General features: G+C 36.5%; 1 protein-coding gene across 3 annotated transcripts in view; it reads right to left on the bottom strand.

Annotated features, from left to right (window-relative positions):
* DppIII (dipeptidyl peptidase 3) overlaps positions 1-13,255 on the bottom strand; it is a 364,629-nt gene that overhangs the window by 94,014 nt on the left and 257,360 nt on the right. For all 3 annotated transcript variants that reach the window (XM_090398644.1, XM_090398641.1, XM_090398643.1), the window contains one exon: positions 150-305. In XM_090398644.1, the coding sequence (XP_090254770.1) occupies positions 150-305 (156 nt within the window). The remainder of the gene's footprint in view (positions 1-149; positions 306-13,255) is intronic.

The raw sequence follows: 13,255 nt of genomic DNA on the forward strand, positions 1-13,255 counted from the left end.
TACTGCTTTACATCTATGTTCCACATACTGGTATAAGTACTGGCTGACATCATTTACAATGAGAAATAAAGTGTTTCTTTATTTTTACTATTAAAAGAAAAAAAAAAGTAAAATGTAACAAAGATTACAATAATATTCTGCTTTCTTACCTTTTCATTGGTCTCAGGGTGCAATACTGTCTCAGGATCAAAGTTAAATGTTCCTTCTTTATTTTGCTTAAATAATTTACCACTGCCATGCCCCAATAATTCATGTAGTCCCACTTGAAGTTCAAAAGCTCCTACCCTATATTTGTTTAAAAGTTCCTAAAAAATAAATAAACTCATCAGAATCAATTACTTTATTACATTACATATCATGTTAGTAATAATGTACACTTGTCATGTGGTAACTACACAGCATCTGTAAGGCCATCTTGAGGACACACACATCAAACATTTGATTATTATGATGTCTGATTCCCCATATTTCATTTCAGATTTTACTTATACTGCTTTGGTACTTTATCAGATTCACCATGTGAAAAGTTTTCAGCTTATGTGGTCTGTCAGCATAAATATGCCATAAATAATAGGCTTTCTGAAAGGAACATGTATAAAAATTTCATAACTAAATTTTTAATATTTCTAACGTAAGAAAAACATTACTGGTGAAGATGTCAAATAAGAGTCAAAAATAAATAACTGGAAAGATATCTCCACATTGTTTTTAAGGAATATGGAGAATCGATTGGGCCTTTGACCAAATATCCAATTCTCACCTTCATGTGGTGCACCATGTAAGTATCTACTTGGATATTGAACGAACAAGGATGAGCTAACAACTTGGCTGACCAAACTGTATTCTTATTAACATAAACCAAAACAAAATTTTAGTACACCACGATAGAATTTCATGATGGCTGGGATGTCACCTGGTTAAACATGTCCCTTTAAGAAATTCTTTCATCAGCAAACCAGAACACACAGAGAGAAGTCAACTACTGCAACTAATTCCAAATCGTTATCAGCAGAATTAAACACTAGCACCCAACAGCATAAGAAGTATCAATGCAAAAGAACTGAAACATGACGAAGAATAACAACAAAAACAAGTGAGATTCTTCTAAATAACCATTATAACATAATAAATATTTAGGCAATAAGGAGTAGATAAAGTATCCAACATTAAACAGGAGGATAAGCTTCTTGAATGGCAAGCAATAACAGAGTGCTGTGGACAAAGATCAAAATGGAGACCAGAACAATGAGATTGACTGGAACCTACAAAAGGTTTTATTAGGAATGAAGTAAAGGAATTTTTTTGAGTCATCAGAAACAGCTGGCACAAAGACATTTAGCACACAAGTGCCATGCATGGCCAAGAGGAATAGAAGAAAGGAGGAGTCAGTTCACATTTTGCTTGAACGGCTGAGGATTATAATTTTCAGGGAAGGTAGAGTGGAAGAGACTGTTCTAAAGGACAGAAGTAGATGAAACAAAAGAAGAGGCAGTGAAGTTGTTTCGGTGAGTTTTAAGATGGACTGTAAATGGATGTTAGTTAGCAGTGGCTCTTGTTTTAATAACTTTGGAGGAGAGTGGAGGAACGCTAGTGACCAATTCAGCAAAGCACTGTCCATGAAAGTATCTGTAGAAGAGACATAAGGCAGAAACTGAAGGGCTCTGAGACAGGGGTTGAAGTGAGTCTGTGAGAGAGGAATCATTAATTAGCCCTCTTCTGGATAGAACTGAGCAATCTTAGAGAGGATTTTGGTGCTCCATTCCCAAATATGGAAGCAATATTCAATAGCTGTTCAGTATTCAGGTTTGGACTTTGTATGGAGTTAGCTGCTGTGAAGGTGCAACGTAGTAGTATCTTGTGCAAAAAAAAGTACACCATGTTTTTTAGCAGCAGCAGAAGCTATCGTTGAAACGTGGTTGTGCCAGGAAAGATTAGAGGTGCATGTCAGTCCGAGTAGAGAAATGTATTACTGAAGGTAAGGGGATGGTTGTGAGGTCTTTCTTGCAAGAGATCAGGCAGAACTGAGTTTTGGTGGCATTGAAGTTTACAAGGTTGTCCTTGCCCCACTGGGATATAGATAGGAGATCTTTGTTTAGCTCCCTTGTTATGGTAGATCTTGAGGATACTAATATTTGAGCACTAACAGGTTTGTCAAATGAAAAGGAGGAATGGAGTGTACTGTCATCAACAAAGCTATGGATAGGATTGGAAGTCTGTGAGAACAGTTTGCTTATATACAAGAGGAAGAGAGTAGGTGAAAGAAAAGAACCCTGGGGTACTCTTGCATTGGTGGGGAAATCTGAGGAGAGTAAGCCATCCACGATGACATGCAGTGAGCGACCAGTAAGAAAGTTGATGATCCAGTTGCAGTGGGGAAGGCAGACCATAGGATTGCAGTTTGGCAAGTAGGCTTCAGTGCGAAACCCTATCAAATGTGTTTGAAATGTTGAGGCAATCACATGAGTTTCTCCATGTCTTGAGTTCATAGGTGGATAGTAAAAGCAAGAAGATCAGCTGTAGATTGCAAGTGGTGGAATCCATACTGCTGGTCACTGATTAGTTGGTATGTCTCTAGATGGTTTAAGAGCTGATTGTTGATGACTTTCTCCATAATTTTTGAGTGAACAGAAGGGAGAGCAACTGGATGGTAGTTCACTGGTTGACTTCTATCACCTTTCTTTGGGATGGGATGGGTGAAAACCTGTTTCATGTTGTTGGGTAGATGCCAGCTGAATAGGATAGATTGAAGGGACGATACAGGATAGGTGTTAGTTCTGGTGCACAATTTTTTAACATAACAGGTGAGATACCATCGGCACCAGATGCCTTGTTTGTGTTCGGGATGTTCAGGGAGATATGAAGGAGCCATTTTTGTGGTGTGGAGGGAACTTTGCCTGGGTCACCAATGCAAGAATTGGAAGAGAAGAGTGATTCAAGTAAATTGGCTTTGTCTTTTGGTGAGGTGACTACAGAACCATCTGGATGTGAAAGTGGTAAAAGTTGCACCCAATGGCCCTAGCAAAGGTCCAGAAGGAGCGACTGCATTGGGCAGAAGTGAGTTTGCAGCATTTGGCCATTTTAAAGTCTGAATTGGACTTGGTGATGATTCTTTTACAACTGTTGCAGGCTGCAGTATAGGCAGAGACGGCAGCTTAAGTTTTTGTCTCGAAACAATTTTGGTAAACACAGGTTTTATCTTTTACAGTATTGGCACACTTTTTTGAGAACTAAGGCTTGGATGGTGGCTGAGAGTTTGGACTGGAATAGGGGATAAAAGCCTTCATTCCTGTGAAGATGATTTCTATTATTTGGTCTGAGCAGGTGCTTGGGTCAGAAGAACTGAAGCAGTAATTGGACCATGGGAAGGAGGGATAGAGGTCACAGAGGTCCTCCTAGTTGGCACCATTGTAATAACAAAGGACCAAGACTGAAATGGTGGGTGTAGGTTGTTCTGCATCAAAAGAGACTTGTATGAGGTTGCTGTCCGAGTTTCCAAGAGGGGAACTGATAACCACAGTAAACCTGGAATTTGTTTACTGTGGGGAGCTTGTTAGGAAGAGGTGAGGTGTGTTGGCAAATTGGAGGGGCCATCTGGTATTCTGGTGGGAAGAGTGATGGTCTGAGATAGGTCAGTGCTGATGCCAAATGCTCCAGTATCTCTGCCTGCTTGATAGTGAAACTGGAGATATGAGGGGAGGAGAAGTAAATATGAGCTGTGGATACTGAAGTCCCCAAGATGGATGACCTCACTACTGGGATATTTAGACTGCAGAAAGTCAAGTTTTAGAGAGAGAAAGTTGAAGAGGTCAGAGTGGTTGATGGAGTTTGCAGAGCGATACAGGGAGCATATGAAAAGGGTAGGTTGATTTGGTAGAGAAATTTTGAGCCAAAGCAGATCAAGCAGCAGGAATTCAAGGATTTGCAGTCTCTGGCATGGTACGTTAGTTCTCAAGAATGCACAAGAGCCACCCTTGTGACAGAAAGAGCTGTGTAATGTGTAGTTTGGGCTGTTGAAGTTGTCAATCGGGGTTCTGAAAGGAATAGTAGTTCTGGTTTAGATGATTGTAATTGACAGTGCACATAATTTTTATTGCTGTTTAGGCCATGGATGTTGGTAAAGTGGATGTGGAAACAACTTCTTTTTTTTTGGTAAGAATTAGTGTTGATGGATTGTTTGGTTAGATTTCTGTTGCCGTTAATGATTTTTTTTTTTTTTTTTTTGTTAGATTTTTGATGTATTTTGAACTATTTTGTGTGGGAGAATTTTTGAGATCCACAGTAAAAATGCATTTCTTTCGGTTGTGGTTCATTGTGTTTGGTGAGGAAGAGATAAAAAGTAAGTGGGGCATGCAGTGAGAGGTGAGACTCACAAACATACCACTCAGAAAGTTCCCCCTGCAGCCACAGTATTTGGTCTCTCTCCATTCACAAACTCACAAAATACGTGGTTGCAAGATTTTTCAGTAGCTGATCAAGAAGACTCCAGGTTCATTACTACCTGGTTCAATCTCATGTACTAATAGTAGCTGGTTGCAGGACCGTTTTCCTGCTGTACCCTTGAATGGGGGGTACAAGCCCCCCCCCCCCACACACACAGTATGTCTTTGAGGGTATCACTCTACTGATTTGGGAAGAGCGGGTGGAGGGGGGGGGGGAAAGAAACCCTGGCTCTAGCGACCAAACAGGGAAGCAGCTGGACATCTTAAATGTTTTGAAAAGATATGGAAAAAAGAGCAAAGCCAATAATAATGGTAAGTAGCTCCTCGATTTCTCTTCAGAGCATGGACTAGTCATTACTAATATCATGTTCCAACATAATGATGTGTACTGATTCACATCAAGAAAAGACACAAGCAATAGGGTATCCTCACGCTGGGTTCAGGACACAACAACATACAGGAGATTTGAAATAAGTGTTCATCATTCATTTCTGAGCAGAATAAAACTGAATATATTGAAAAGAGTGTAAGAAAGTTTTAAAAAATAAAAGTCAGGCTTGTAGAGGTGAACTGAAAACACCAATATATAAATATTATTCAATAAAAAACAAAAGACATAAACAAGAACCAAACCTTGGAGACTAACAGACTGAATAAAGCATCGATTAATTCAGCCAGAGAGGGACATGATGAAGTGAATAATGAAGAATTTATGGAGACACAACACACGTGTTAGAGTAATTACTTCACTTAACATTAGGAAAGTAAAGTTTGACGTTTCAACCTCTGTACTGAGGTCATCATCAGGAAAAATATGTACATAAAAGACAGAAAGCTACATGACACTGCACTATACAAAAGTAAGAGGAATCTAAATGCTTGTTAATCATTTAACCTAGCCTGACCTCTTGTGGGAAAAAAAATAATAATAAAATAAAAATAAAAATAAATATAAAAAAATTTTTAAAAAAATTACAATAAAAATAACATATAAACAGAACTACATTAAACATTTCTGAAGTCCTCTTGGGCTTGTTCTTGTTGCTATATGGATGGCAGATGGGTCCTTCACATTTTTGGAATGATTAATCCATCATTTTTGTTCAGGTTTGGATAATGTTTCAGCATTTCACAAGCTTCTTTGAATTTTCTTTCAAACCCGGTTGGCCGAGTGGTTAGCGCTTCCGCTCTCCAGCCAAAAGGTTGCAGGTTCGAATCCCGCTGTGGGCATGGATGTTTATCTGTGAAAATACTAGTGGTGGTCGGCGGTAAATGCCGTTGGTGTAGATGATGAACATAGTTGCGATTACGGACACGGAGAGTTGTGGAGTAAGTGCCCTCCCTCGATGAGTCTTTGGACTCCCTGGAGGTGTTATGTAATAATAATAAAAAAACAGGTTTTGGTGCAGTGTAGGAACTTGGTACCTTTCCAGTCAATTCTGTGGCATGTTTGGAGTGTGTGGTAGGCCTGTTTTACCATAGTGGAGGTATTTAATGTGTCATTTGTGTTCATCTTTTCTGACTGGGATGGTGCATCCTGTTTCCCCTATGTAAGATAGGTTACAGGTACATTGAATTTTGTAAACTTCTGGGTGGGCCAGGTATGGAAGAGGATCTTTGGAAGAGCTAAGTAAATTTCTTAATTTTGAATGATATATGTATGAAGTGTTTATTTTTTCTGAAATGTCCCTAATGTAGGGTATGGCTATGGTATTCTTGTAATCTTTTGTTTTTAGTGGCATTTTTATGGAGGATTTTGTGAACCAATTTTTTTATTGTAGCCATTTTTTATAAATGGTTAATGATTTCAAATTCTTGGTTCAGAGCTTGTTCATTGGAGCAAATTGTTGTATTAGTTTTTTGGTTTCTTCTGGCCACATGATCAATGATGGATTAATCATTCCAAGAATGTGAAGGACCCATCTGTAATCCATACAGCAACAAGAAAAAGTCTAAACAGAAGAAAATCTCAATACAAGAGGACTTTAAAAATGTTTAATGTAGTTCCATTTATATGTTATTTTTATTGTAATTTTTTTTCTTTTTTATATTTAATTTAATTTTATTTTATATTATGATTCTATTTTCTATCTTAAAAAAAAATAAAAATAAATCAGCTAATGCCTTTTATTCCCTAATAGGGAGTAGGCGATGATTCTATTATCATCAGTGCATTTTAGTTATAACTTTAGAAACATAAACACAAATTAAACAATTAAATAAGCTATTTTAGTAGCAAGGCTTATACGTTGGTCATACAGAACTGGTAATTAGCTTACGGAATTAACAATGCATATAAAGATATTAATTAAAGGCAACTTTAATGAATAACTTCTATATTATGGCAACGTCACGTTGCCATCTTCAGGAACATAAAAATATGGTATGTGCACGCAGGCACTAATCGGTTTCTTGCTTTCTTCCTCATTTGCTTTGTTAGTGCCTGCGTGCACATACCATATTTTTATGTTCCTGAAGATGGCAACGTGACATTGTCAAAATATAGAAGTTATTCATTAAAGTTGCCTTTAATTAAATAAGCTGCTTGATGAAGTTGTTAGATGGGATCAAAATATTCTGGACAAGTTGCACACTCATTTTGGAAGAACTCCTCATTTATATGGCCTCCCAAAAATTCATAAAGAAGGTTATCCAGTAAGACCCATCGTGAATTGTATCGACTCTCCCACCTATAGAAATAGGTGGGGGAGTCGATACAATTCACGATGAAATTCAAGTGACAGAAATTTATCAATTCTTTGCTAAATTTCTGTTGTGTTTATTAACTGCCCATACTGGACAATCCAGATCATTCATTAAGAATTCCACATATTTTCTTGAGAAAATCAAGGATATTCAAATACAAGAGTCAAATTTGTTAGCAGCGTTGACAATGTTTCCCTCTTTACCAATTCCATTATCTGACACTGTTAATTTACTATATGATGATTACCCTCCTGATATTGCAAAGATTTTTGAATTTATTATAGAATCAGGGTATTTCAGCTGGAAAAACAAGATCTATAGACAAGTTGAAGGCACTACCATGGGTAGCCCTCTGTCTCCACCTTTGACAAATTATTTTTTGAACCATTTGGAAGATACCTTGTTCTCATTCATTCATCCCCAACCCTGTCATTGGTTTCATTATATTGATGATGTCTTTGCTGTTTGGTCTCATTCTGAAAATGAATTTGCCACTTTCCATGCATCAATTCACCATGGAAAAATTAAAGCCTGGTAGTTTACCATTCTTGGACATCCTTCCTATGTGCACACAGCCTCCGGTAATTTATGAACCAGTGTTTATTCGAAAACCTACCTTTACTGGCAGATACATTCATCAAAGTCCGCTCATCACATCTCTAAAAAAAAATTGGTGTTATCAAGTCTTTAATTAATAGAGCACATAATATGTGCTCCTCTCCCTAAAGCTTACAGCAAGAAATGGTTACAACCCTAATCAAATCCAGCAGATAATTGACTCCTATGTTTCCAACACCTCAGGATTCTTCAACAGACTGCAGGGTTCCAATCCCTTATATTTCTGGCATCTCTGAACCGATTGGTAGAATTCTGAAGAAGTATCACCTCATTCCCACATATTTTCCTATCAACAAAATATCTCATCTGTTGACATCTAAAAAACTGTCACTTCTATCATTAGCTGGCATTTACCAGATACCCTGTGAATGCAATCTAACATACTTTGGGCAGACAGGCCACTCTGTGGAAAAAGAATGAATGAACATCAGTATTATATCAAATACATGAAACCTCAAAAGTCTGTACTGGCACAGCATAGTACTGACACTAAACACAGTATCCAGAGGGTGAATCTCATCTTCTCCATAGAAGCAAGTTTAAATATGAATGCCTTTTCAAAGAAAGTTGCAAAGCCCTTTTACATTGGCCAAATCTGAATCGGAACAACTGTCTTTCTCCCAAAAGTTTGGGAGATTCTTATTTTATGTAACCATCAAAAATAGTTTTTAATAATAATTTTAATGATATTATTTATTAATATTAATTTCTAGCACATGGCAGCAATTTTTAATTGGTAACCCACCAAATGCTGTATGTACCTTGTATTCCTGTTTCTTTGATTTTGCTTGTTTCTTCGCATTGATGATGTGCTGTTATTTTCAGTACGAAATATCTGTACCTTTCATTTTATTAAAGTTAATTACTGTGATTATCATGTAATTTATTGTTTATAGCTTCTACTCTTTATTTGTCTACAGTTATTTCCAGGAACACTGTTCATTGTAACCCTCATCAAAATAGGGGAATTTATTTTTTTTTAACTACAGAGAAATAGATTGGAAGGAGGAAAGATCACATGATAGGAAAGAAATTGAATTTACACACCTACTAAGATATAATTACGTGAAGCAGCATATGATAGAGGAGACTTTGGGTAAGAGAGTTTTCAATAGTCATAGGATCAGATCTATCCATAACCAAGGAGGACACACTGCTTCTGACTGGGAAGAGTGATCGTGCAGACTTCACTTAGAAGTTTGTGAAACATGGAATTCTCAGTAAAGAAGATATATGTGTGGAACTTCAACAAGCTTATAACAAGTGTAGAAGGTGGCTTGGAGCAGTACCATGGTATAAGAATCTACAAGAAAAGGATGTTAGTAATATATGGGAGTACATAAGGGGTATCTGAAGAACAAAATAGCATACTGTATACCCAGGCTTAGGAAGATATATTAAGCAGGAGTTAGATGGATGAATAGTATTACTAACCAGGAAATGCAAACAAAAGCAAATGCTGTGGAGAAAGATGACTAGCAAGCTGCGTAAGGTAGGCGAGAAAAGTGACCAGTATCATAAGGAAGGAAAAATGAGATTATGAGTAAAAAAGTTTGTTCAGCAGTTCAAAGGAAATCCCAGAATTGATTTTACTATGGAGCAAGTAAAAGGAAGAATGACAATGAAAGGATAACTTTGACAAGTGCTGATGGTAGCAAGGTGACAGAAGTAGACAAAATAATTGAATTATTGAGTGACCACTTTGTAAAGATCTATCATCTAAATGAGGATATTGCTGAGACAGGGGCTGATGTGGTATGAGAATAAACGCTGATGGATTAAAAGTACTTGGGATGTTGCAGAATCTCAATGTAGACATGGCTGTGGCGAATTAGTAGAATATATTTTCAACATCTTTCTCTAAATCCAGAGTAATTTTTAAAAAAGGTGATAAACCTTTTGGCAACTCCCATAGGCACAGATGACTTGCTACTGCTTCTGCCTGGTATCTCCAGCTCTGGGCCTGGCTCCCACTGAAGAGACCTCAATAAAGGTCGAAACTAGTCTGGGTAGATGGCCAATCCCTTTAATGCATAACAGTATACATATCCACATAGGAAATGTGTTTTGCATTATGGGAGATACTGGGTTAGAAGTGCCTGGTAGCTTGCTCCACCTTTGCCACGAGTTGCCTTGGTGTTGCACTACTTACTGGATAAGATAGTACAACACTATATTTAGTCCTGAAGATATTTTCAGGCGCAAACTTTGTTTGCTCTCACTGGGATAAAGGATTAAACTAAATCTATTATAGTAGAATGATTTAAATATGGACAAAAGGTAATGGATATCAGTTCATCAAATTCCTGCCATATACCATCAAGATATTATGATAGTACTACATGAAAGGTTGGCATAGGGCTAACTAGCTTATCCTTGAGTTGCAGTTGCGAAGTCCAAGAATACTTGGAAAGGTCATGGGCATTTAAGTGCCTGTTAGGACCACTGATAGGATAGGATAGACTACATGAAAAGTTACACCTTTAGTAACTTCAGTTCAACAATTTTCCTCCAAATTAATCTCTTATCTGTCAAGACCCGAACATTATCAGATCTTATATTTCTGTCTTCTAAGGCATGTTTTTTTTTTTTTCCTGTATTCAAGAGTGACAAACTTGTGCTTCCTAGGTGCAAAAACTAACAATATTAGTGAGGCTATTAGAGTGCAAATGGGTAAATCAAAGAGTTCATTGTTTTGGCTGGAATGAATGATTTGAAAGGAGAAAAGAATGGTGTGAGGGAGGATATGAAAGCTGCAAAAGAAAAAAGAGTGAGAGAGTTCAGATGGCAAGTCTGTTGACATGGTATGAGAGAACTGAAGCGGAGAAGGAGGGCCATAATAATAAATGAGTTGAAGCATAGGTTATGCAGGAGTAATGGTGTGGAATTTGTGGATGTGAGGAGTGATTCTGACAGACAAAAGCACTTGTACAAGAAGGATGGTTTGCATATAAATGGATATGTTGTTCAGAGCTGGAAAAATTGTTGAATGAAGTGACAGTGAATACAAAAAGTCAGGGAAGCAAGAGTTTGGGGGGGGGGGGAGAGACTCTGTTCTTAGGACGATACTATTTAATTTGTACATTAGTGATATAGGAAATGATCTGAGAGGAACTATTCAGTTGTTTGCCAATGATGCAAAATTGGGTAGAGCAATAGTAAATATGAATGATGTTAAAATTTTGCAGGATGATTTGGATAAACTGGCAGTCTGGGCAAAGGAGGATGAATATCAGTTTCATGTGGCAAAAGTAGGATTATGCATTTTGAGATGAAAAGAATAGGGTAATCAATGGATTTTGCAGGATAAATGTTTATTATTAGAAGTCAGAAAATTAGCTTCTCTTTAGCAAACATTCTAGCTTTTAATTTTTCAGGAAATGATAACATATACTAGAATATTAATTATAAACAACTTGAATTAATATCTTCCTATATTTCAGCATTAATTAATTGAAGTTTTTTATATTTAATATTCTAGTATATGTTGTCATTTCCAGAAAAATTAAAAATTATGGTTTTTTTTTTTTTTTTTTTAAATAACGAAACCTGTGGTTCGTTCATAATTAGAAGAAACACACGTATAAACCATAGTAAAAATTTTATTTAATTGTAAATATTTCATCCTAAGTATCTTAGGACATCATCAGTACAGTATTTAAACAAAAATTAGGAATAACATACAGTTAGGGCGCATGATTACAATAGAATCTCAAGAAAACGTGCATAACGTGCTAAAGTAATACAAAAAAAAAAAAAAACGTTAATTATTTAACACAGTTTTGTATGATAATTTCCCATACTTTAGGAATAGTAAGAACGTCGTTGTAGTTTAGTTTGGTCTGTGTAGTAGGGCTTCAGAACTTTCTTTGTATAAACGTTCATGTTTAAATATAGATCTATGTAAAAGTTTAGCCTTTTCCCAATGGATCCTATGGTTTGGATTTTCAATTCCATGTTGAGAGAGGCCAGATTTCTGGGGTTTAAGAAGACGAATGTGGTCTTGATGTTCCGAGATGCGTTTCTGAACAGACCTACCTGTCTGTCCAAAGTAAGATAATTTGCATGAGCATGGAATCTCATAAACTCCAGGTAACATCAAGGGTGAGAATTTGTCCTTAGGAGAAGGTAATAAGTTGTAAATTTGGTTGATAGGTTTGTAAGTAGTGGCAAAATTGTATTTCTTCATAATTTTAGAAAGACGTTCTGAGATGCCTTTAACGTAAGGTATGGGAATCCTAGGCACTTCTTCCTGTCTGGTTTGATGTATGCAGAAGTGACTGATTATTTTTTGAGTTCATCATCATCAATCTCAGAAATCTGGCATTATAAAATCACTAGTTTCCAGAGCACACTAATTCTGCTTCTCTGAAGAATCTTTAAACCAGGAATTAGAAGTTATCAAAAATACAGCCATCCTAAATGGATATAATCCCAAAACAACTCAAAAAATCATCAGTCACTTCTGCATACATCAAACCAGACAGGAAGTGCATAGGATTCCCATACCTTATGTTAAAAGCTTCTCAGAACGTCTTTCTAAAATTATGAAGAAATACAATTTTGCCACTACTTACAAACCTATCAACCAAATTTACAACTTATTACCTTCTCCTAAGGACAAATTCTCACCCTTGATGTTACCTGGTGTTTATGAGATTCCATGCTCATGCAAATTATCTTACTTTGGACAGACAGGTAGGTCTGTTCAGAAACGCATCTCGGAACATCAAGACCACATTCGTCTTCTTAAACCACAGAAATCTGGCCTCCCTCAACACGGAATTGAAAATCCAAACCATAGATCCATTGGGAAAAGGCTAAACTTTTACATAGATCTATATTTAAACATGAACGTTTATACAAAGAAAGTTCTGAAGCCCTACTACACAGACCAAACCTAAACCGCAACGACATTCTTACTATTCCTAAAGTATGGGAAATTATCATACAAAACTGTGTTAAATAATTAACGTTTTTTATTTTGTTGTTTTTTTGTACTACTTTAGCACGTTATGCACGTTTTCATGAGATTCTATTTTAATCATGCGCCCTAACTGTATGTTATTCCTAATTTTGTTTAAATACTGCACTGATGATGTCCTAAGATACTTAGGATGAAATATTTACAATTAAATAATTTTCACTGTGGTTTATACGTGTGTTTCTTCTAATTATAAAAGCTATGTGTAACTAATGAATAAGCTATCTACAAGAATTATGAACATTCATCAAATTCCTACCATGTATCCTCAAGGGTTGTACAAGATACGATAGTACTACATGAAAAAAATTACATCATTACTAACTTCTTATCTACAATTTTCCTCCAAATCAGTCTGTTACTTGTCAAAACTACAACATTATCAGATCTTATATTTCTATCATCTAAGGCACTTTGTACCGTATCAATCCACCTATATCTTGGTCTTCCTCTGGGTTGTTTTGCCGCCAACCTGGCAGAGAACACTTGTTTTGCTAATCTTTCTTCG

Source organism: Typopeltis vanoorti, chromosome 10, assembly GCF_054136105.1.
Source record: "Typopeltis vanoorti isolate ZY-2024b chromosome 10, IOZ_Tvanoo_1.0, whole genome shotgun sequence".
NCBI classification, from domain to species: domain Eukaryota; kingdom Metazoa; phylum Arthropoda; class Arachnida; order Uropygi; family Thelyphonidae; genus Typopeltis; species Typopeltis vanoorti.